Source organism: Lasioglossum baleicum, chromosome 19 (genome assembly GCF_051020765.1).
Source record: "Lasioglossum baleicum chromosome 19, iyLasBale1, whole genome shotgun sequence".
In the NCBI taxonomy this organism is placed as follows: domain Eukaryota; kingdom Metazoa; phylum Arthropoda; class Insecta; order Hymenoptera; family Halictidae; genus Lasioglossum; species Lasioglossum baleicum.
In genome coordinates this window covers 3,850,697-3,875,664 of record NC_134947.1, presented here as the reverse complement: position 1 = coordinate 3,875,664, position 24,968 = coordinate 3,850,697, and the positions used below count along the sequence as shown (strand labels likewise).

Genomic DNA, 24,968 nt, shown 5'->3' with positions numbered 1-24,968 from the left:
AATAATGATTTTAAAATATAAATAACAAATTATTTAAAATTAGTATGTTCTTATTCTATATTCTCTAATTTTCTCTAATTTTAGTTCTCTTTGACGTTATCGAAAATTTCTACAACTTTTCATTTTCTTCATTTTTAATTATTTAACAACGTTCATTACAATATTTGGAACGTATAATTCTTATCACGAGTGTCATACGTTATTATATTTCTAGTTTTAACTTGTCAGATATATGTGTATTTATGTAAGCAATCTGGAAACATTTCATACTTGGCGGTACAGAGTATGCGCAGAAATGCCACCAATCAAATTCAGATGTCATTTTTACCCTGCCTCCTCCGCAAAATGAAACAACCCCCTTGCCCATAATGCTAGCTCACGCTCCATCCCTATTTGAGATTCCTATATCTATATATATATATCCATGGACTACTCTTACTTATGGTGCTTATGGTTACCACAACGACAACTAATTGTTTTCTTGTTCAAACTCTGTGTTTTCGTCCAACTTTAGTGCGTTCTACCTATGGTACATATCTATTTCCGTAAGTTCGTCTCAAAACATGGACTATATTACTGGATTAGGTAAAACATTATACTGGCCAATTGTTGGCTCAGCAGGTTATATTTACAACACGGCAGGACATGTAAGTGTTTATTTGTAAACCTTTAAAATATATAACAAAGAATTTCTTGTTTCAAAATAAAATTGCATATATACGACGTACCACTCTGTTAAATAGAGAAATTACATTAATACAAAATTATATTTACATTAACTCATAGCCGGTAGATATAACCTCTTCTTGGTTGAATGCAAGTGTGGTACACTTGCGAAAATGTTCATTGATAGATTTATTGATGAAACTCCGCGATAGACACATAAAGAATTGTATTTATTTGTTGGCTGTCAGCTAAATTTTCAATTCTCGCCAATGCACACAGTGCTTCGATTGTGCCCAAATTTTCTCGAACTGCTCAGGCGCATCTAAAACAGAGTTGCGCTGGCGCATTAAAAAAAGAGCTGCGTTGGCGCATTTAATGAAAAACTGCGTAGGCGCGTCTAAAAAAGAGCAGCGTAGGCGCATCTCAAATAAAACTGCGCAAGCGCATCTAAAAAAAAATGCGCATTTTCGCGTGATATTTTCATACTTATCTTTTCTTCATTGTTTCCCGTAGTTTTTATTATGGGTTTTACAAATATTATTATATTATATATACCATCCTCTACCGATGCCTTCCTCTTTTTTTTTGATTTCTTATTCATTTCTGGTTCTACTTCTTTGTCCATAATTTCAGACTTCATAACATGTTTAATAAGTTGAAAATAATATATAACAGTATTTTTAAACTCTTCTAATGTTTTTACTGTTTGAAATTACACCTTCTCATTGTTGTCACAAATGCGTAAAATTCCCTGTCTACTAATAACATATAATTTTTGATAATCTTTCTAGGATTCACTTAAATACTGAACTTGCATATAATGTTCATATAAAATTATAAATATATTTATAGGTAGTCAATTGTGTGAAACCTGTGTCACAGAAAATAGAGATGCAACCATTGTGGAGATTAGCCGCAGAGGCAGGACCTTATGTGAAACTAGCTGCTTTGAGTGGAGCAGCGGCAGTTGGGCTTGGTGCTTATGGCTCCCATAGTAAGAAAGGAATACTGTTTTGAGTTTCGTACCATTTAAAAAAAAGACCCCTAAATTTACAGTTTCAATGCCATTTTTCAATAGTTTACAGCCGCGTACCGTTTGTACATTACAAACGCATTCTAATTTTGATTCTATTCAGCAAATGTTTAGTATTCAAAGAAATACTCCTATTTAATAATATTCATTTTGTTTTATAATTGCAGGAAAATATTTAGATGTCGATGACGTTGGTCTAAAGCAAGTGTTCGAAACAGCCAACCGTTACCATTTTATTCACACGCTAGCGATGTTAGGCTTACCTTTCTGCAGAAGACCCTATTTGGTATGTTTAATATTTAATATCAATGTAATATACAAGGTGATTTTGACGAATATTTATTATCATTATTTTACTGATGGTTTTTCTATTCATTTTAGGGTGCGGTATTTTTTGTATCGGGCATGGTACTATTTTCGGGTACATGCTATTATTACGCCTTTACAGGCGATGGGACGTATAGGAGGTATACGCCAATAGGAGGTGTATGTTTAATTGTAGCATGGTTAAGCATGTGCTTGTAAGTAAGAAATATTGGTTAATGAAAATATGCACAAGTTTATGTATATCTCTAATAATATATGTACTGTGGAAATAACTATTTGGTAATATGAAATGCTTCTTAATAATATATGGTGTACTTTTTTTTACTTACGCGATATATGTTGACTAGAGAAAATATTTCGTCGAAAAACACTGTTTGTGTTTACATTTATTGAAGGCTACCAAAGAAACAAAATTTCGTTTGAATAAAAGTCTTTTTTATGCTAATGAATCGATATAAATATATCTTTTGTTTATAATATTATACCGACAAAGGTTTAGATTGTATCTTAAACCATTAGGCATATACATTGCGTCTCTATTTCTTCGTACCTTGATTATTATTTAATATTTCTTTTCCACCAATGATTGGTATTCATTCCTCTATACTCTATATTGTGTATACATTACCAGGTGAAATTCATCGTTATTCATGTTAGAAATATAATGCAAAAATATAATAAGTGTAACTTGTTTTTTCCACGTTTTGTCGTTAAAGTATGTAACATTACGGAATATAAGAATATATAATAGGTGGTGATCTCTCTCGAATAAACCTTGCAAGCGTTTAATGCTATAAAGAAAATGATCTCGCAAGAGATGGTACGCCGGAGCTTCGAAGCAATGTTTATAGTCTTATTAAAAAAAAAAAAATCAGTTAATAACGGTAATTAGTATACATGAACGTAATCGTTGCGTATCGACGATTAACTCTTATATACGTATTATAAAATTAAAAATCAAAAAGTGATGTATATATATTCATCATTTTCACAAGCAATGGTACACAATATAAATTCTAAAACAAATAGTCGCGCGTGTTATTTTCTCCCTTCCTTCTTTTTTCTTTTCTTCGACTACTTTTGATCAGTTTGTATTTTCACAATTTCTCTCGTTTTTCTTTTTCGGTTTAGAATCACATTTCCACAGAGATATAAGAAATTAATGTACCTTGTATAATCCATTTGATACACCAGCTTCGCTGATTTTATATCCATTCTATTTCATTTTATACATTTGTCGTACATTTTTCTCATAAATAGATATTTTGCCTGTAAGTAAGTGGGATATAAGAATTTGTTTTTTCTTCGATTCACGTGTCATCATTAATGGTGACTCGGTCTGGCGATGCTGGCTGCACTTTTACACGACTAAGTAAAGTATTAATTGGACTATCTTACCTAGAATAAAAATATCAAATAAGTTTAATTGGTGATACATCGAGTGAACTTAAATATAAGATTGTTTTTGCACGTCGGTTCGCGCGCAGTGCTCGCAGACACGCTGGGAATCAAGCAGCGAACACAACAGAGATCGATCCACGAAAATAAAACGGCAATTGTTAATCACGTCGTTACGTTCCGACTTGTAATTTTCATATTTCATTTCTTTCTTTTTTTTTTGTTCAGCTTAAGTGGTGATAAAACATGGGCCACGCTCGTTTTTTTTTCTCTAGCGCATATTTGCTTACAGATTTTGTTTAACTCATGTGACACACAACTTTTCAAATTTATGAGACATGAGATTGGCGATTCATGGCGATGCTAAATGCATCACTGATATAAAATTTACTTATAGCTAGTAAACGTCCCTTCAAACTATATTTTAATTATTATAGAGTTCATAGCAATATCATTTTTTTCTCGTTACTATCATATAAAGTATTTATATAGACTTGCGTATATTAAACTATATATACAACTGTTTTTTTTTTTATTAATTATTGTAACACATCAAAGATAAGTTTCCTAGAACGAGACTGTTCTCTCACGCTACCTAAGTTCATAATACCACAAGGGGAAACTCATTACAGTAGAGCTAATATCGTTTTTGCACTTTTCCTTTTGTCCTTGATAAAAATGTCACGATCTCAATTTATAAATCAAAATGCAACTATCAAGTCAAGATTCGTTCCAACAAATTTTCAATGAAATTAAAAAGAAAAACTTTCGAGAAGAGTCATATATATTTATATATATATAAAGTGCAAAACTGTAGTTACTGAGTTTCGAAGGAATCACGCAGCTGTTGTTTCTTTCTGTTTTTTGTGTTTTTTCTTTTTTTTTTTAATATTTTAAATGTGGTTTGGATAATTGGTCTCAACCTGGGCAATGTGATAGCAAAAGAGCAAATGGCGCGCCGATTTCCATCCGTTTCTAGGAAAGGTGGAACGAGTGTTGTCCTTCTTGTGCAGCTATTCGCAACTTTTCCCGCATTATTTCTAAGGTTGTGTAATCGGGCAGTTTTAAGTAATTAACGCAAGTCATTACAGATGGTAGGAAATCGTCCGTCTTCATAGATGGATCGAATGCTTTGCGCACTATCGTTAACGGTGGCGTTAAACTCTTAAAACCTGTAAAAGAACATTTCATTTTAGTTTTCTATAGACTATTTAGAGATCCTGGCATGTCCTGGTATCCTGGACGTGTATTAGTAACACACGCGTATTTTGGTGCGTGTCATTTCAAGTACAACAGGTGAGGTACACGTGTAATATTTTACGTGTATTTAAATACGCGTGCATTATTGCATTCTCATTTGAGTCTGTACTGTATTTTTAGAACGTTCATATTAATTTATGCATCGAGACTATGGTTTCACAAATTCTATACCCATATTTTGCTTTTGAAAATGAATAACTGTATCCGAAAAATTAATACGAATTAAATAGGAATCTCTATTATATATACACCTTTTAGGACTATATCAATAAATATTAAAAATACTGAATTACCGCAAGATCTAGACTGCAGATTTCTATGCATTTATGAAGAAATTGACTGGGCGAGTCACAGCGAGAAACAGCGAAAAATTATAAAAATCAAAGGGTACCGTTATGATCTTTTCAATGTAAAAAATCTGTTAAAGAATCAAGTGAATTTTTATTGAACTCCCGCTGACCAGAAATGTTGCAAAGTATTTTTATTTTGCATAAAGATCCGCAGTCTAATCATCGCTATTGAAATGGTGCACGAAGAAGAGTAAAATTACTTGAGAAAGAAATAGCGAACGATTTACCTCCAACTGGTAAACGAGGTGATCCCGTGACGAATTGAACAAATTGCCTTTGCTCTTCACTGTTGTATTTCGACATAACTTCAAACAAAAACCGAATTGCACGAGAATCTGGAGTATATCCGTGATCAGTTCTACAACATTCCGAAAGTGTTTTTACGTCCCACTTGCCACCAGTTTGTGCATGTCCGCAGAACACAGCTTCGAGTTCTTCAGGGAAGAATAGTCTTAATTGTGATAGTGGGAATACAGATTCGAATCCTTCTCTAAAAGCTTCCATTTGCCTGAAGATGCCTTCGTACAAAGACCAATGTACCACCAACTGTAAAATTAATTTTAACTGTTACGAAATATCAACCCAGAAGTCGGTATATTCAATAATATCGAAGAATTTATATTTATGATTGCCATTTATGGATGAAAATTGGTCAACAAGCATTGTTCTAGTAAATAATATGTCAATCTAATAAATAAAAGATAAATCTAGGACGTGATCGCCCTGAAAAGTTCTATTTTTACGTCTACGAGGCGTAATTTGCATTATTCGGTAGCATAAAGCTGCGCGTGTAGCTATTTTCATAAAGCTGAGGCAGCTACCAACAACACGCATGGTTTCTTTGCATTACTGAGAAATGAGAAGGCGCATATCCCGCGCACCCTTGCAATCCTGGAAACGAACGAGTCTACCCCGTTAAAATGATGAATTTTATTCAGGATATTAAATAAAGATACATGCCTTGATATACTGGTCCAGGTTATATATGTTGACGGGTATATCGCTTCCGCCTTTCCTTAATTCGATGTTCTCGTAACCTGGTAATTCAAAAATGAGGCCGAGATCGGAAATCGGGCAACCATCTAGGCTTAATGATTCTATTAATTGTGCTCTTTCGTGTGGCCTCAATGTCTGATCGGTCTCGACAGTTTCCTTTTGTCTGACAACTTCTTGTAGTTTGCTAAGAGTTCGATGTACTTCGGGGCTCACGTATGCTAAGTCGGATACGGTTAAAGTGTGTTCTTCTCCCAGTAACCAGCGATAGAAAGTTAAACTAAATGGCAAGTCCAGCTGTAAAAATAATTAGAATAGAATATTTCCAGTACCTCGTATAACATACAATATGTATAAAGTTCGGTGAACGAAAGGAATCTTAAGATTACCATTCTTGAATCGTATATTGCTTTCGCCATGAACTTTCCAAGGAATTTTAACTTTGTTTTAAGCTTCGCGAGATGGGATACTTTGGTATTCCATGAGATTGGCATTGGGAAAAGTCCGTGCGGAGCGTTCACGTATCCTGCTTCGGTGGGATTTGAACTGCCATGCCACAAGTCAAGATCAGCTCGTTGTAATTCTTGAGAGACTAAAGCATAAAACTCCAATGTTGGACCAAGACCGGTGCCAACCTGTAAAATAGAAATTGAACGTACGTTCAAATGATAAACATATAAATGATGGTGTATACGTTATTATCGAGAAGTTTAGAATCACCCCGATTCATCTTATATTTCGCTACATTCTGCAACCTTCGTTTCTTAGTCCTATATTTAAGTAATATTTAACGCTAACCGTGTACCGCCAGGTACAAAATGTGTCGGACATAATTGTTTTATTAAAATTACATGACTGTGAATTTATTTAGATTAGATTGTTCACAATTTTTATAATATGTGCTCGAATAAAGAAATACATACGTATATTCAATAATTTCTAATGGCAGCATCTTTATCATTTGAATAATGAAAAAATAAAGTTAGTGTTAAATAACGCGAGACTTTAAACTTCTAGGTACTAGCAGCGTATACATGCATACACACATAAATATGTGCTTGATAAGTAAAAAGAAAAACCTCGTTGACATATTGCACTTCAAGTAAGGCTTTGCTAGACGCTAAGTCTTGTATAACTTGTTCCGCTTGTTTCAGAATGTCGGTTCTCGATATAGTTCTTTTCCTCCGCTCCAAACGCGGTGTGACGCGTTCTTGACTGTCCGATCCTGATAATTCTGGTGCAGAATCTAGAAGTCGTTGCAGAGCTCTGTCTCGATCGAACGATGTTGCGTAGAGTAATAATTGTCTCGTTTCGAATGGAAACAGGAATGGACTGTAAATAATTGATAACGTATACATTTCAAATCATTTACACCGCCGTAATATTATCGTCACTAGACTGCGGATCTTTATGCATCCATGGCTTATGTTGAAAAAAGGCTAGAATATAAAATTAGATAGAATTTTCATTTGTTTTGGATCCATAAAAGCTGTTGAAAATGTTCGAAGCGGCTAGAATATAATAGAATTTGTTTTAGATCTACATTAGGGGCTGTTCCGATTAAAAGTAGGATTTTATTTAGTTTCACTTCCTTAAAATTTCTCGAGAAAAATTGGAAAATGCAGAAACATCCGCAGTCTAATTATCACCGTTTGAAATACGAACCAGACTGTAGCGATTTGTTGTAGCCACAAAGGTAAGTTTCCAGTCATGATTACCAGCGGATCTTGCAATTGTCTACTTGCTTTCGCAGCTATCTTATTGTTAATAAAGTCTTGCGGAGAAAGTAGACTGACACTCTTCACATAAGGGAAGAGAACACCCCAGTGACGATTTAACGCGTGTAGGAGACGCAGTAAGCACAAACCATCCAACGAAGCGTCACTGATGGTAACCGAAGGTGGCAAGGTTGGGGACAGATAAGGTTCGAGTGGACATCGTTGCGCTGGAATTGTTCCTTCGAGCCACAAACTATCTTCTTTCCTCTTCGAACTGATCTTTGTACTTTTTCCTTTACCTTTACGGCTGTTGCCTTGCGAACTTGATCCTGGTTTTGGCGATGTTATAGTTTCTTCCTCTGGTACGGGCCTGAAATATTTACGGTATAGAAAATTTTCATTTATTCTCATTAACACACGAGTGCATTTCAACCAGGGACTCGACATCCGAGAAAGAAAAATGTGTTCTTTGTCTTATTTTTTAGCGAAAAACAAATACAAGTTCCAGAAATATATAGAAATATAATTAGTAAACAAAATTGTGTGTACCTGTAATAAATTGTATGCGTTTGCACCCAAACAGCATCATGGCCAAGGGGTGGTTCACCGTCAGCCTCGGCTTCGGAATGATCGATTCCGGAACAACCGAACTGTCTGACAGCTTGATAAACAGTCATATTGAAAGGCAACACTTCGTCCCCGATCAGGAATTGCAGCTTATGCTTTGTTGATCCTTGACTTATAACTACCGCTGCCTGCAAGTCCAATTACACAAAGAAATTAGTTTATACGAGTAGTATACAAGAAATAGACGTAACCGATTACTAAACTGCAAATTTCATATGTTTATCCCTTTCGTTGGCATGGACGAGATATTTCGTTGTGCAATGTCGTTCACGAGGTGGCGTTCATGACGAAATATATCGTCCATATCATTTCGTGAACGACATTGCACGACGATATACCTGTGAGAATACAGACTAGCATTTCATTAGTTTTAAAATGGCTTTGCGCCTAATAGTAATACTTGAATATGTTTAATGAATTTTAGCTTTCAATTTTAATTTACAAACGCTTTGCGAACTTTCGTTCCAACCCAATATGATTCGTAATTAGGGACGATTTGCCATAATAAAATATATGCGATTTATCCTCCGGGTTTATCTTTCGGTTATTAAGGACTAACAATCTCTTTAAACGTAACAATGTCTATGACATTTTTAATTCTCTATTTGTCGATTGCTGAATCCTGTATTTTCAACTATATTATATATATATATTCTTGTGAATTACCATGACAAACCTGCGATTTTATATGAATTTTTTCAGGTTACTAATCACTTGGGAAGAAAAATCTATGGAAAAATACATTACCAGAGTGTCGTCTATATCGTCTTCGCTGTTATCGTCGTCGCTAACCATGGACTCTGCTTCGCGTATTCTACCGTATCCGCGAACCATTAAATAACGTTCAATCGCTTGTACTAGTGCAAGAGGATCTATCTTGACGGTACCTCCTTTCCACTGCTTCAAATTGTTACAATCTGGATGTCGTTCGAGATTGCACTACGAAATATAACCGGAAGTTGTATATAAAAGATCTATATATGTATATAAACGATCTGTAGGTAACTTGAAAGACGAAGGATACCTTAAGTTGATGCGTATTGAAGAACTTGAGGGCACTAGTGCCTCCACGGCCAGCACCAGATCCTGCCGGTAGGTCATGAACTTTTACAGGGAACTGTTCCAACTGTGCAACACAACTGTTCAGTTTTGCAACTAGAGCACCAAATGCTCCAGGATTAAGATCCATGATATTGTTGCTCTGCTGCATCTGAAGGTTACGTTCGTATCGTAAAGATGTTTCTTCTTTCGAATAGAAGGAATTTCAATTTACTTACGATAGTTGATTCTGCGAACAATTTCCAGAACATACGAAGACGGTCGTAACGATTGCCGGGAGCTTCTGTAGTAGTGAGGTAGTTGAGCAGAGCTTTTATAAGACCACTGTAATTCATCTCGAACGGAGATATATCACTTTCAAGTACTATATCTCGTAATTCGGTAAGGGCTGATAACATTTCGTCCAATTCCTGTTAACACGTCAATCGCAGATTTCAAGTGATTTCTTCCAGCAAGAAAGTAATATCGGTATTTTATGGTGAAGTAAAACAGAAGTAAAACTTTCAAGCGTTCAAGCAATGAACTTTGATCAATCAAATATTTTCTTATTTATTCTTTTTGGTAAAAGATCATTGAGCATAAGGGAGAATATCTTATTCATTACAATTGATTGTTTGAATAAAAGAATGATATTATACATACATTTGATTGTAACCGTTGTATGGCAGCAGTGAGTCTCGAAAGAACTGTCATCGCAGGATGCGTGCAGGGAGCATTATCCTGGTAGCGTGTCAAGAATTGAGCAGCTTGTTCGCGAACCCATGCTTTAGCCTTGTCTCGGTTACCCGCGGTTAAGCTCGAATTACTCGGTGGCTTCGAGAGGCTTGTCGATGAGCTTGAATCTCTTTTATCACTCGTAGAACTCGACGACGATGGTTTCCGGCCCCATCTGGCGGGATTAAGATTGCCTAAGAAACGAGTATTCTTAGGAGCGAAACCAGTGAAAAGTGATTCGGGTTGTTGAGTCTGTTGCGGTGTTGTGCCGCCTAGCCTAGAAAAACGACCCTTTTTGCCTTGTTGTCTCCTTCTCCTTAGAACGTCCCCAATTCTCCTGAAAATTTCGAAACGAATACATTTTTAACATGTTTTCATTCAATTCTTGTCTACATATTTCTTTTGTTATATCTACAGAGAGATATTAGATGACAAAAATCGATGGACGTGTAATAGACAACCACCAGCATATATGCGTACAATTGTTTATATACTTACACGTGAGCACTTTGTGGCGTTGAGGTGTCATCTATGGAATTCAATTCATTTCTAGTGTGTGCTTCCATTGACGCGGATAGATTTGGTTTTAACTGACATGTTGCTATTGTACCGAACAAAATGTTACCATTTGTTGACGGAGAAGCTATTGGAGATGTGGCGTTACTAGAAGACAACATTGTGGTGGAAGAAATTGATGTATTAGACGGACCCGGTTGTGGAGTTGGTAATGATGTACCTAAAAGAACAAGAATAGCAAAAACAATGAAAGCGTTGGAATCTCAATTATAAATCAAATACAAATGTGTTTATCGATAATTGTCGAAAATACGGGTCCGGTCCGGTCACGGATAACCTGGCCGGTGCCAGGGATATGCTATTCTTGAACTTTTGCCGAACATAGAAAAGGAAATCACCGACACAGGTTTCCCATTGACTCCAGATTTGACCGACAATAACTTTGGTCGACAACGTTTTTAACAGACAATGACTTCGACCGACAACGACTCTTATACATATTACAGAATGCCTTCAAATTAATACAAAAGCTTCCAAGTCGTCGCTAAATATTCGTTAACTGGCACCTTTACCAGATCTTATGCATTTATGGCTTCTGAAAATTCTCAAAAAATGCCAGAACATATCTTTCAACAGAATTTAGTGTAATTTTGACATATTTCGGATCTAGAACGGGGCTACTACCGCTGAAAATAATATTTTATTTGATTCGCCCTTGTTCTTAACGCTAACCGTACCACGACCGATCAAATGACCAGCGATTTTTTACTTTATAATCATTCAAGTTGCACGGACAATTCCGTTAGAAATTATTAAATGAATTTCTTCATTCAAGCACGTATCGTTATAAAAATTGCAAGAAATTTGAATAAATTCAGTGTTGTCATTTGTGATAAAACAATGTATATAGCAGTCGCATTTTGTGCTCGGTACGGTTAGCGTTAAAAAGTCTAATTATCATATCTGTGTGGTTGTCAAAAAAAAAAACGCCGCATGTCAGAATTTCAAAAAATTTCAGTTGAACTTTACAGTATAGGATTTACGTAGTATTTGCCAGAAAAAAAGTCATGAAAATAAATTCGAAAGGCTGAAAAAAATAATAGAATTTAACCGATTTCCTATGTCATCAAGCATTAGCGATCGAAACTTGAAACGGCAATATCTCGAAGGTGAGAAAGGTTCTTCCTGACAACCGCAGATATTTGCTACGAAATAATGATGGATGTTAGAATAACTTGTTCAATTACCAGAAGGACACTTGGGTGGCGAAACACCAAGAGGTACTTCAGGATCAGCCAGTTGTCGTATTTGATGCAATACACCCTCGCGATGAAAGTGAACTCCAAACACTTGTGGTAGCCTTTTCATCAGTATACTTGCCATCTGAAGAGCTCCGATAACGATTCGCAAATCTTGGGACGCCAGCATACCCGCAATGTGTGACGATACTACTTGGTTTTTCAAGACATCCTGGATAAATAAAAAAATATTCGAATGTAACACAAGAATATTTCTCTTATTCCACTCGATATTATATTTACCTTAAGTAAATCGGTAGAAGCATAATAAACCATACGTAAGAGAGCTCGAAGACATTTACACTTTACAGCAGGACCAGCGGAACTGCTATATACTTCGTACAGCACAGAGAATAAGGTTCGAATGAAAGACACTAGCCATTCGTTCGTTTCGATTACTGGAGGTACAACATCCATGCTGCAGAAAATATATGAATCGATGAAATATCTTCTCATAAATGTGATTGTTTATATATGTTTTTTTTTTTATTTTAAATATATAGACTAGACACAGCAGCGTACCTTGACAAACATGTAGGACTTTTGCCTTCTGTGGGATGAGTATTCACTCTACGAAAAATGCTTCTTGCTACTCCGATGTCTTCATTGATTTGTTTCATCACAGTTAGATCTATTGTATAAGTTCGTCCTAAAGAAGACAGACAAATCTCATCCTCGCCATTCTGAAATGCCATCTGCAAAGGATAATTTCGTTGTGTATTATATACAGGGTGTTCTCGAAAAATGTACTTTCTTGAAAGGGGCGCGATTGCCGCGAGGTCATTTTAAATAATTTTCTCTTTTGATAAATTTTGAATAAATTTTCTTTTCTCTTCTACGACATTTTTTGGGATAAAGACGTTTTAATCGCAACTGTAACTGCAAAGAAAATGGTACGGCAAGGGGTTAAAAATAGCTCAGAGTGCAAAGAGATCGATATTATTCGGCAACATGAAGCTGTCGCCGCGCAGCTGTATGCTTCCGAATAATGGAAATTACGCTGCCGATTAATTCAGATTTAAAAATATAGCGATTGAACGTTGAATTTCGGTTCGGAAAGGCGATTCCGAGGCATCGACTTATAACGAAAGAAAACTGTAAATACTGTTTAAACGATAAGTATCGTCATACCTCAATAATTCTAGAATCGATGGTACTAAATGGATGGTAACAGTGCCTTTCGTCGCGCCATTCCCAATGAACGTTCTCCTGCTGATTAGTGGTCCTTTCGAGTAAACTATTTACACTAAATATACCATCTGTTGGTAGCGGAGGCATCAGTTCCTCTATCAAACAAGTGATCTCAAACCACTCTTGCGGAGAGCGTGGCACTAGTTCGACATCCTCTGTTTTGACTTCCAGCGAGCCGGTTAACAGATAACTCAGCGTGAAAGCTATATTTTGTTGCAGAAGCAGCTGTGCCAAGTCAGAACAGCGATTCGATATCACAGAGAGCATTCGTAGTACTGTTATGAAATTACCAATACTGTTGACAGGTGGTGTAATCATAAGCTAACACGCGGAAAGAAGAAAGAATGCACGTTATAAATCTACATTATAGATACCGTAAGAAAATATATATAGCTATCTCGTAAAATAGACGGAAAGAAAGACGATTCTCACCAGTTGTTGCAAGTTTTGAAGAAGTTCTGCATTGATGATTTTATGCAAAGTTACAGGATCGTGTTGAAAACTATCAACTAAACGACTAAATGCTTGACAAACGCATTCGACGCTTTTCTTATCCTGATTTGTCAGTCTACTAGTGAGTAACGGCAAACTGTCAGCTACCAAGTGAAAGTCATCAGGATGGAGATTCTGGCAACAGTTTGCTGTAATAGTTAGCGCAGCCCTTTGAGCCGTGATATTAAAGAAATCAACGAATTTCAGACAAGCTGATACTCCTCCCTAAAAAGAAAAATAAACGAGTCTAAGAAACTATGTCCATTTTATAGTGAATAGAAAAACATTCAAATACCATACAAATGGTACACATACCGCGTGTAAAATAGTTTTACTATGCCGACGCGATAGCATTGCCAATGCTGTTAAACATTGTTCCGCCACATCCATGCACTCGATAGATTCTAGTTTTTGTAAGAATACTGGGACTGCGTCCACCACAACCGTCGACGATCGAGGTAGAGCCTCCATCATGTAAGTTAGAGCACGACAGGCGTGTGTCATTATCACAAAATTGTGTTCTATCCCGAGCAAATTGATTAAAGCAGCAACCACTTGTTTCACTGGGAAACCAGTCAACGTGTCCTCGTTTCCCATCACAAGAATTTCACCCATTCCGATAACAGCCTGTAGCTGTTCGCCTTCGTCGTCAACAGCTTGCAGCCCAGCCAGAAGCTGTTGCGCTTTTGCAGCTGTCAGAGCAGATATACTTAATTAGATTACATCAATTAAGCGATCAAATACAACTTAAATTGCACCTATTCATTTTTCTGATAAATGCATCAAATCCGCTGTCCACGCATGAGTTACATGAGTTTAATCGAATTACAGCTTAATTATTACTTGCTTACCAGAACTTGCGCCCATGCTTCTGTTCAATAGATGTTGCACTCGTGGACCAAATGCGCCGAATACATGAGGAGGCAATCCTCTTGCTTCGAGTAACGCTTGAAGCCTTCCAACTTCGCCATCATCGCTTTCGCTGTCCCCTGTAGTAGCCGACATTCCAGATGGTCCACCACTTGCTAATGAAATAAATCGAAAAAAAAACTTCTGGTAGAACCATGTCAGATTAATACCGTCGCGAAAAGAATATTTCAATGTGAACGTACCAGTTGCAGATGTAGCTGTAGATGCTGATTCGTCTTCGCCTGTTGTTGTAACCAGTTGATTAACCGGAACAGTTGACGAGACTGATGTTGGAGTAGCGCTATTGGTTACGGATTCAGATCCGGACATTACACTTCCCACTCCTCCAGACCCGCTCTCAAACACTGCTTTTCGTGCACGTGACGAAGAGCGGTGTCTAAAAAAAACAACCAAGTTATATTACTCGAATGTATACATATACAGTGAAGTCGCGATCTAGCTTCCAATCTAAATCCGCCCAAAGTACGTAGAAAGGATGCCAAACGTAGAAAAGGACAGCATGTAAACACGGACCGCGCGGCGCGACGACCGAGGCAGCTCGAGCTTCTTGGCTGAGCTAGGTAGTCGTTCGAATTGAATAAGCTTCTATAATGAAATATACTATTGCAGACATTTACTGTTCCAATAGTTATTCCTTTTGCCCTTATCCATACCAGGCCTGGGCAACGCTGGTTCACGGAACAATTATGGCTGCTTCTCCTCTTCACCTGCGCTGCGAGTCAGTTTCCACTTCATATTCCGACTCTTCGTTCAGCACGAGCCCCACGCAACGCTAACCAGCAGGTTACTCGCCACTACTATGTACACATGTACATAAGATCTATGTACATAAGACCCTTGCTTCAGCTGTGGCACGTTTACCAATTCCTTTCAATTCTACGTTAGGGATGATTGTTTCGCGGCTCTGCGAATTCTATACCTGTGACCTGAATCGTCCCTATCATAAAAGTTCAAGGAATTGTAAATGTCGTTCATGGTGTAACAGAATGTTTGGTCTGGGTTAGGTACACGGTTAAGTAAGTACATAAGACCCTTGCTTGAGCTGGCACATCAACTACGTCTACCAATTCCTTTCAATTTTATGATAGGGACGATTGTTTCGGCTTTGCGACTTCTATACCTGACCTGAATCGTCCCTATCATAAAAGTTCAAGGAATTGGTAAATGTCGTTCGGTAATAAATTCGTACAAGGATCTTATGTACATGGTGTAACGAAATGTTTTTTGCTCTCGGCTGCCATAGGCGAATTCTATTGGGTTGGAACGAAAGTTCGTAGCCTTCAGAACTTGTGCCGAAGAAGGAGTCGAAATGGACGTGGTAGAAACTGACTCGTCGAGCAGGCGAGAAGAGGAGAAGCAGCCACATCTGTTCCTCGAGCCAGCGTTGCCCAGGTTTGATCTACGCATGCCTTATCTTATATTAGGTTGTCCGAAAAGTTTCTTTCGGAATGTGTTCCTTTGATATCGCTAAATAAATATTAGGTTGTCCCAAAAGTTGGTTTTCGATTCATGCACATTACACAAATTCATGTTAGGAAGTACTAAAACATTAACATAAAGATTATCGCATTGCTTGTATTTATTTAGCAGCATTAAAGGAACACATTCCGAAAGAAACTTTTCGGACAACCTAATACTTGGAAGGTTTGTTATCCCAATAACGCCCTTACGCTTCACTTACAAGTTATTCCCACATCGCGTACGTGCTGTCCGAGAAATGTCGTACTTCCCTAAATATCACGATTCTCGAGGTCAATTGAAGAAACGTTTTCCTTTGCAAAGCTACACGGACTCCGGCTCGATCACGACCACGACTACGACTGACGCCCCGCGCTCAGTGGGGCCTGACACTGAGCCCGAAACCGTCCCAGGTAGCCGCGGCGCTCGCCGTGGCAAGAAGTGACTTCAAATGACCTTTGAAATCAGCCCTTTTCAGGGAAGTACGACATCTTTGGGACAACCTGAGAAATTCGAAAGAGGTAGTTAGAGGAAGATTACTGGGAAACATACCTAGTTAGTAAAGCTGCCCGAGAACCCGAAATTGTCGAGTCGACATTTCGACTTTGTTATTTTGGGTTCTCGCACACCCCTAATCAGTGGCGCACCCAGGATGTAATCTTGGGGAGGGGAGGGCCGAGTTGAACCCAGCCCTAGGTTTTGCGTGATGACCTTTTTTTTAAGCCAAAATACCTATCAACGGTACCCAGGGCTATTCCGCGATTTTAATTTTGGAAGCTGAACATTTTTTTCTTGGTGGGGGACTTGGCCCCCTGGCTCCCCCCCCCCCCCTGGGTGCGCCACTGCCCCTAATGATTACAGAAGCCTACGGTAGTGGTCTCGATATGATATATTTACTAGACTGCAAATCTTTACGCATTTATGAAAAGATTTAACTAAAAATCGGACATTTCATATGCAACAACCTAATACTTTGCATAAAGATCTCTGCAGTCTATATATAGTATTACATAGGTGTATTTAACTGGTTCCTTACCTGGAGCTTGAACAAGTACCCGTTGTAGTGTCTTTCTTGTGATGTTTTCCTGAAGTTTTGTTACTAGTTGGCAGTTCTTTAGGTTGCTCACCGGAGAATTTTGCGCGAGAACGTAATATATGCTTGTGCGTAGAATAAGGGTGTGTAAGATTGGCAGCGGCGGTGGCAGACACAGGTGGATTGGCAGTGGCTGTCGTTGCGATGCCACTAGTGCCTGCCCCGTCATGTGCCAAAGCCCCCCCACCGCTCTCCACAGAATTACTGGCTGCGTTACCCACTCTGATGCTGGACTTGACACTCAAAACTTGATTACTCGCGCTGCTACTCGCACTGCTACTCGCGCAGGTTGCACCACCGTGAGACTTTGATCCTAAAATAGTGAAACATAGCCGTGTCATCGTTACAAGCGTTCAACGAAAACAAAGTATAATATTTGCAATGGTCTTCCAGACTTCCTTAAAAATTTAGCATCGTCAAAGTTCATTTATCAATGTTAACAACAAAGAAAAGAAGAGATGCTAACATACACGTGAAATGCTTCTAGTGCACGCTAAATAAACTTTTTTTATATATATATATATATATGTACTATCATCTGTTTGGTTGTGCATGATCGTAAGAACCAAACATTCTTCGAAATTATAGTTTGGTATCATAACTTTATAATACAATATTTACATTCTTTTCACAGTGCGATCTACAACCTATTCGAGCATGTATCTTCTTAAATATATTTATTATATATATATATGTATTTACCGCATACAAATGTTTGTTAAACATATTTTTGCAGAAACATATGTTCCTCTGCTGTATAATAAAGTACTGTACATGCTTTGAATTCTTTCTAAATTATTTCATAGATTCATGTATATTACAGCTTTATACCTTTACAACAACGTGAACGAGATATGAAAAAGTATGTCTAACATTGGAAATTGATAATATGTAACATTGTCTTTACGATTATAATTAGAAAAAAATCTAGCTTATAATTACAATGAATGTATCAACAGTCAGAACAATTAACATCTTTGTTAATATGGTTTTTTGAAAGGCGTATGTAAGTTCAGATATCCTAAATGAAAAACACAGAAACATGTGAGACATTAAGATTCTTTTAACTTTAGTAAACACCCTAAAATTCATTAAACAGATAATACAGTGCGTTATTTAATGATTTAATGATTCTTTGAAACATAACTTCATCGGTACATACTGTGTGTTAATATATTTGCATTTCTACAAATTGTTCGTATTCGTACATAAATTTTTATATACCTTCATAAACTATTCAGCAGTGTTTCTTTAATCGTAACAAGTGTGTGTACCAAACATAGATTTATTATAATCACAGTTCGTTCAAACAAGAACCATATAGTTTGTCATGTATAATTTACATTCATCGTATGTATGAACATTGTACATATTGTAAATGAAAAATAAAGCGTACGTGAAAATGATAGTTCATTCGTAGAGTCTAAACGATATATCGATAAATGTTTGCGCCAAAAAAGATTAAACAATGAATCTCTATAAAATGATCGCGTTACAAAATATCTGGTACACATCGAAGTTACTTGCGATACCTGTAAACTGTAAAGGATATAAAGTACATCCGATCTCTAACTTTTCTTTTTATCGAATATTATTGTACATCGGTATTGTCATACATCTTCATACCTCATGAATTATTGTCAAATCGGAATACAGAATTCTCGAGTTGCAATCAAATTGATCATAAAGTGTTTTTGTACTTTTACCATGAAACTTTGAGTGACACAAACGTGTTGTGTGATTGCATTAGAATCGTATTTACTATGCCTGGAGAAATGTCATGCATAAATTAAATTTGACACATACAATTTGATCCGATATATATATATGTATTGATCTAATATATACATATATATGTATATTGAATTATAATACTTGCATATATAAATACAAGGGAATCAATTTAGTGAACAGATTTATAGCAAGACTGTATTTATTCGAAGACATCTACTCGTGGACTTGAGAGAAAAATAAGGGGAAGTAAATGGTAGTACGAAGTGTGTACTCCTTAGGCGCTTACCTTCTTGATGATACGTTTGTGTTGATATTGGAAAAAGTGCTTTGACAGCAGACACAAATCCTTCCAGACATTCGCTCATCCTCAGGCCTAATGATACAGTCTGATCTATGACTCTTATTTTGGTAATACTTTGTTTCTTTAATTTTAAGATACTTGTCAATGAGAAACCTAATTTTAACTACCCTATTCTTTCATCGCCTACTACTTCGATAAATGAAGGTTGCAAAACATACCGTTACAACACACCAGCATGGACTTTTTTAAATACAGGACAAATCGATAACAACTTCTACCTTGAATAACTCTTTACTAATTCAGTTGTGTGTACGACAAAACTTTTATAGAAAATATATTCTATTTCAGAAAATTATCTTTTCGCGTATTGTATTTTCGACAGGTGTGTGAGCCAAGAATTTTATTCGGGATCAGGGTTCTCGAGAATTTCCGAATTCCCGAGAATATTCGGGATTCCTGAGAATGAGCTCGAAAAATTCAACAAAATTATTTTCCAATATATCAAGATAGCATTCAATTCTTCAAATCATACCATATATCTTTTCATCGCTGCGTTAGAACCAGACTATGGATGTTTATGCAATTTTCAAGTTTTCTAGACAAATTTTAAGAAAGCGGGACCAAATAAAATCCTATTTTCATTGGTAATAACTAGACAGCGGATTCTACGTATTTATGACAAAAATGAGTAGCTGTAATTTAAGACAGTAAAAACATTAGAAGGATTTGAAAATATTTTTGAAAAGAAAATCTCTAAAATCTCTATGTCATTCCAGTTCGTTGCAATTCAGGTAGAAAATTTTTATTTTGCATGAAAATTCGCTGTCCAGTTCGCTGTCCAGTATAAATTCGTGCCCGCGAACTGTACTGCATGGCGGAGTGTAAACAAAAATTATATAGTCATCGCTCTTTCCTAATTGTAGAAAAGAATGGTGACTACATAATTGATTTATCAAGCTGTATTCTTTAAAATTTAAACATTGAATTTTATTTTCAAATCGGGCACGAACTTATAGAAATCATCTAATAAATAAGAATCATACTAAATTCTGTCCAATTTGATACTCCAGCGTTTTCTGAACATTTTTGTAAGCCATAAATGCATAAAGATCCACACAGTTTAATGATCAAAACACATTTTCTTTCGTCAAAACTATACAAACACGAATTAAGTGTAACTATATCACTTTTTCAATGTTTCTGTTCAAACTACATGTGTACTTACTCGACTGTATATCTTCCGAAGTATTTCGTGAAATCCGATAAATTACATCTCTTAGTGTTTCTAACAAAAAGAAATTCAATAGATTGTTAAACGTTCAAATAAGAGATGATCAATTGCTACTAATATTTGTTACTTCGTGTAAAAAACATTGAGCAAATGATACAGTTACGTTCGATCTATTTTTGTTTAGTTTTTAGATTCAAGGCCCACTCGAGATCAAGCTATTAAGTAAGTCATTGAATTTGTCTAATGTAGTGACCACCCAAAGATATTACACCCAAAAATATGATGTTATTTCAAAACTGTAATGTCATGTCTTGTAAAATATGTAACACAATATAATAGTGGCCACTGAAAAAGGTGATGATGTTATTTAAAAACCATGTCACGTCTAGGAAAGTATGTAACAGCAAATAATCATCAGAAGTTCATTCATCCGATATAGATTGAATTGTCTTGATTGAGTAGAATATATTTTGTATGAAGCGTTTTTGAATGGAATGAATTAATAACAAGTTATTTCAGATGGAATTTTTTATGGACTCACCCTGTACACTGATTATAGCACTACATGTAATATAATACTAATTGTAAATTCATGTGATATTCATGTATGGAATGTATATGCATATATGCCTAGTACCAGTCAATTTCTTTGTCTGATTTCATGACGAATTGTGTAGAGACAATTAACAGTGTTATTGAATCCGTTTATAAAATTATTATAGATAATTATGTATGAGTAGGAACATTTGTTTCATCTGATTTGGTTCATCTCAAAATATTCAAATAATTTATAGAAAGAAAAATCTAATCGTGAATAATAAAAATAATTTCACTTCCAGTATTCGATAAACAAGTTCTTTTGCGATATCGGAAGATTAAAATATGTTCTCTTTTTCGTGATAAATAAAATAAATAGGCTGCGGCGAAAAGAAAAGAAAGTTGCAAATGAAAATTTTTCCAAGTATGAGTTTACGCATCGCCGCGTTAAATAAATTAAAATTGCTTCTCAATTATAACAAGCATAAATCATTGCGGATAATAACATTTAGTAAATCAATATTGCGATAAGAATTGATATTTGACGATACGATACAATAAACTTGAATAAGTTCTCAAAACTTGAATTGCTAATTCCACGTTAGCTTTTTGAAAAAAATGAGTGCGAGTAATTCGGAGTTTTATATAAATTATATTAACCAGTCGCTTGCTAATTGTTATCGTTTCAGGATTTATGCATTTATATATAATATATATATAAGCTTTTTTCAACGATACGAATTAAGATAAATATATTAACACATTAGGTAAATATATTGGTTTCGACCAATTTTCCAATTATATAAGCTGATCACTCAAATCACACATCGCATCTCATTGCAACCAACACTTTTCAAATAAATAAATGTATCGACTAACCTCTTCCTCTGGATGTGGATGGATGACTAGTAAGTTGCGTAGCACTTGATGCTGGTACCAAGTTGTTATACGTTAACCCTTCGCTGTTATTGTAGCCACTGGTTAGCGATAAATCGAAACTATTATGTCCTTGCGATATGGCTTGTGAATTTTGTGGTGTTCGAGAACGAGTCCTTGCAGCGATACAGTCGATAGCTTTCAAATTTAACTCTGGTAAACTTGTTCTTGTCGTACTACGAACTCTTGTACTACTCCCACTGATATTATAATTTGATTGCTGAACCTTGTGCTGAGGCCTCCAAGAATTACCTGAGGAAAATAACAAATCTATGTAGAAACACTGTTTGGTCTAATAGTTTAATCAAGTTCGAGCGACGATTAAACAGCAGATTTTATGCATTTATGGGAAAAATCTAATTTAAAACAGTAAATACATTAGAAGAATGTGAAAATACTGTTACATTATTTTCAACCTATTAAACGTATTAAGAAAGAATAGAAATTTCTATTTCACTCCAGTTTGTTACAAAAAGATCCACTGTCTAGCAATGATATGATAAATGTGTTATGTGGGGCTGCAAGAAATTAAAAAATATGGAGCATCAACTCGATAATAATAAACTATAAATCTTCACAGACAAACTTATATAGGAATTGGTGTTAACAGATTGGAGTTAACACATTGGATGTAACAGATAAAAATCTCATTAAATTTTATGCACTGTTTTACCACATCATATTCCAAAAGATCAATCTTTTTTAATTTTGTATAAATGCATAAAATTTGCAGTTTAATCACAATACGACGCGATCTGATAGAACATAATATAGTTATGCGTAGACTGCGGATCTTTATGCATTTATGGCTTCCAAAAATGTTCAAAGAATGCTAGAATATAAAATTCCACAGAATTTAATTCGATTTTTATTTATTTCAGATCTTTAAATGCTACTACCACTGAAAATAAGACTCTTATTTTATTCCACTTTCTTGAAATTTGCCTGCAAAACTTAAAAATTGCATAAAAATCTGCAGTCTAGTTAGGTACATTATATTAAACCATTTGCACTTGAACGGTGGTGACTCTAAAACAGTTTCGGTATTAGTAAATTCGTCTGTATTCAATAAATTGTAAACAGCTCGTAAATAACATAATGTAAAACAAGATTGCATAGATTAAAAATGATCTGGGTCAAACGAAATATCTTGATTTTGGAATTAAGATTGCTTGGAATCCAAAGGGTTAACAGTATAAGAATAATTTTTTATTATTCTCGATATATATAATTACCTAGATATGATTCTAAGCCACTGCCATGACTCTTGTTATCACCTTTTGCTTTACCTACTGTTTTGAAAGTATCAGTCGTTTTTTCATACGAAGTATTATTAAAAACTTCAGATGTTTGCGAGTTATCGATAGTTTCTCTACGCCTTTTTCCTTCTACAGTGTCTGAGATAGAACCAGTGCTTTGTCGTTTTCTATAACCACTGCTACCGTTGCTAGAGCTGTTTCCTCTAGGCTTAGAGGTGCCTGCTGAAGCATCTGCCGTCTCTACAGACCCCCCTGATGACAACTGATCTTGTTGATCTGCCATAGATTAATCGACTCATGCCACTATGCTGTCTGCAAACAAAAGCAAAATAAACATCTCCGTTAATCATCTGGTACACAACACCGACGAAAACAATCAACCAGCTTTCTTGCGAATAATTACAGGTGTATCGGTTCGAGAACCCTGCATCGAAACAAAGTTACCGTCTAATCTGTCTACCTATTATATAATAACACAGCTACGAATGAAAATTACTATCGAAAACGTAAATTGAAATGAATAAATAATTTTCAAGTTTAAAGCGTGTCGAACATTGAATTATGCAACAGTCTAACGAAAGTCAAAGTGAAAAAATAAAGTTGGTACAAATAAAACGTTTAAAACGATCCGATGCAACATTTACTCCATATAAGCAAGAAACGATATTGTTGTAAACGTCGTCGAGCTGAATTAATACACTTACAAGGCCGACGAAATATCAAATGTTTAACAAAAATACGTTCGTTACATAAAGGCGCATAATCAACGTTCATAAAAGCCCGAACACTTTTACCGATTCTAACAAAGGAAATGTTGTGCCACCGTTTTCGAGCAGCGCATTGGAAGTAAAAGAAAAGAAAAGAAGAAAAAAAAAGAAAAGAAAAAGGTAAGAGACTGTACACTTCTATACACTTCGATTCTGACAAACTGGATTACAAAAGAAACCACTTATTATGGTTAAATACGTTAGATGATTGCGCGCTCGGATACACGTAGCACAACGAAATAATACCACAAAGTCGATGCGCAATTAAATGTTTTTTCTCTTAGGTGAAAGAGATAGTAACGAACCCAAGAATCATAACAAACACTACAACTGGTGTCCGTTTCTAATATCGTAGGCAATGGAAAATCGTGCCGTTGACATCATACAGTCCCTTCCACCGATGTTATAATTGCTCGATTGCAACAAAGCCACGAATAGAGTCACGGTATACCGTAAGGATACAACGGAAGGCGTAAATAATTATAACAAAGAGACTCGTAAGTGAGCAAGCCACCATTTGCTTGGGAACAAGTAATGGAGGACGAGTTCTTTCTCCATCTCTTTCTCTCTTTTGCCTCTCCGTTCCTCGTCATCGTGTGACCTCAGGTTGAGGTCCTCGAAAAAGAGAATCCCACTCGGGTATGCGGATTTTTCGAGGAGGGGGGGTACAGAGACAGAGACAGAGAAATCGAGAGCGAGCGAGCGAGCGAGAGCGAGAGAGAGAGAGAGAGAGAGAGAGAGAGAGAGAGAGAGAGAGAGAGAGAGAGAGAGAGAGAGAGAGAGAGAGAAGTTGGAAAAACAGAAATTATCGATAAGATTACCTGAATGTCGGTAAAGCATGCCCAGGGCATTGCGAGGAGTATGTCTTCTCGCTGAACGATTTTGACGAGCACAACAATTTCTCGTTACATACGACAGAGAAATGGATGCGAGCGAGCACGAACGTACGTTGGTGGTGAGCGGCTATGCGCACAGACGGCACACACCAAAAAACGCACCGAACGCACTGCCGAGGCACACTGAAGCAAATCAGTAGAATGCAACGCAATGCAACGGCTATGGGGATCGGGTTGGTTAGAA

General features: G+C 36.3%; 2 protein-coding genes across 10 annotated transcripts; one reads left to right on the top strand and one right to left on the bottom strand.

The window, feature by feature from the left end:
- The first annotated feature begins 386 nt into the window (after positions 1 to 386).
- Positions 387 to 2,331, top strand: LOC143218449 (transmembrane protein 256 homolog). 3 transcript variants are annotated; one of them, XM_076443622.1, is made up of 4 exons: positions 387 to 647; positions 1,549 to 1,660; positions 1,867 to 1,985; positions 2,081 to 2,331. In XM_076443622.1, exons 1-4 carry the CDS (start codon positions 564 to 566, stop codon positions 2,222 to 2,224), a joined length of 459 nt encoding a protein of 152 aa, XP_076299737.1. In that variant the 5' UTR covers positions 387 to 563; the 3' UTR covers positions 2,225 to 2,331. The 3 variants fall into 3 exon arrangements, with proteins under 3 accessions (XP_076299737.1, XP_076299736.1, XP_076299738.1); XM_076443621.1 differs by having other exon boundaries at positions 395 to 647; positions 1,519 to 1,660; XM_076443623.1 differs by lacking the exon at positions 387 to 647 and adding an exon at positions 716 to 1,407.
- Positions 2,332 to 3,203: 872 nt separating this feature from the next.
- Positions 3,204 to 24,954, bottom strand: Ctrip (E3 ubiquitin-protein ligase ctrip). Of its 7 annotated transcripts, none has more exons than XR_013011062.1 (27): positions 24,710 to 24,954; positions 23,098 to 23,433; positions 21,806 to 22,114; positions 20,384 to 20,443; positions 19,144 to 19,230; positions 17,067 to 17,436; positions 14,755 to 14,948; positions 14,494 to 14,667; positions 13,958 to 14,334; positions 13,583 to 13,867; positions 13,091 to 13,471; positions 12,482 to 12,654; positions 12,203 to 12,377; positions 11,909 to 12,131; positions 10,644 to 10,881; positions 10,074 to 10,482; positions 9,650 to 9,841; positions 9,397 to 9,582; positions 9,120 to 9,311; positions 8,295 to 8,500; positions 7,693 to 8,115; positions 7,107 to 7,359; positions 6,417 to 6,662; positions 5,995 to 6,324; positions 5,262 to 5,580; positions 4,348 to 4,596; positions 3,204 to 3,424 (listed from the first exon to the last, which is right to left on the bottom strand). XR_013011062.1 is itself a non-coding variant. In XM_076443588.1 (26 exons), the coding sequence occupies exons 2-26, from the start codon at positions 23,402 to 23,404 to the stop codon at positions 4,400 to 4,402; spliced, it is 6,306 nt and encodes a 2,101-aa protein (XP_076299703.1). In that variant the 5' UTR covers positions 23,405 to 23,433; positions 24,710 to 24,954; the 3' UTR covers positions 3,204 to 4,399. The 7 variants fall into 7 exon arrangements, 5 of the variants coding, with proteins under 5 accessions (XP_076299703.1, XP_076299704.1, XP_076299705.1 ...); XR_013011063.1 differs by having other exon boundaries at positions 3,204 to 3,295; XM_076443588.1 differs by having other exon boundaries at positions 3,204 to 4,596.
- Between the last annotated feature and the right edge of the window lie 14 nt (positions 24,955 to 24,968).

Coding starts and splice junctions, on each gene's coding strand:
- LOC143218449 (XM_076443621.1), top strand. CDS start 564: ATGGACTATATTACTGGATTAGGTAAAACATTATACTGGCCAATTGTT. Junction 648..1,518: donor TTTACAACACGGCAGGACAT/GTAAGTGTTTAT, acceptor ATATATTTATAG/GTAGTCAATTGTGTGAAACC. Junction 1,986..2,080: donor TCTGCAGAAGACCCTATTTG/GTATGTTTAATA, acceptor TATTCATTTTAG/GGTGCGGTATTTTTTGTATC.
- Ctrip (XM_076443588.1), bottom strand. CDS start 23,404: ATGGCAGATCAACAAGATCAGTTGTCATCAGGGGGGTCTGTAGAGACG. Junction 12,655..13,090: donor TCGATTCTAGAATTATTGAG/GTATGACGATAC, acceptor TATCCTTTGCAG/ATGGCATTTCAGAATGGCGA. Junction 12,132..12,202: donor CTTCTACCGATTTACTTAAG/GTAAATATAATA, acceptor TTATTTATCCAG/GATGTCTTGAAAAACCAAGT.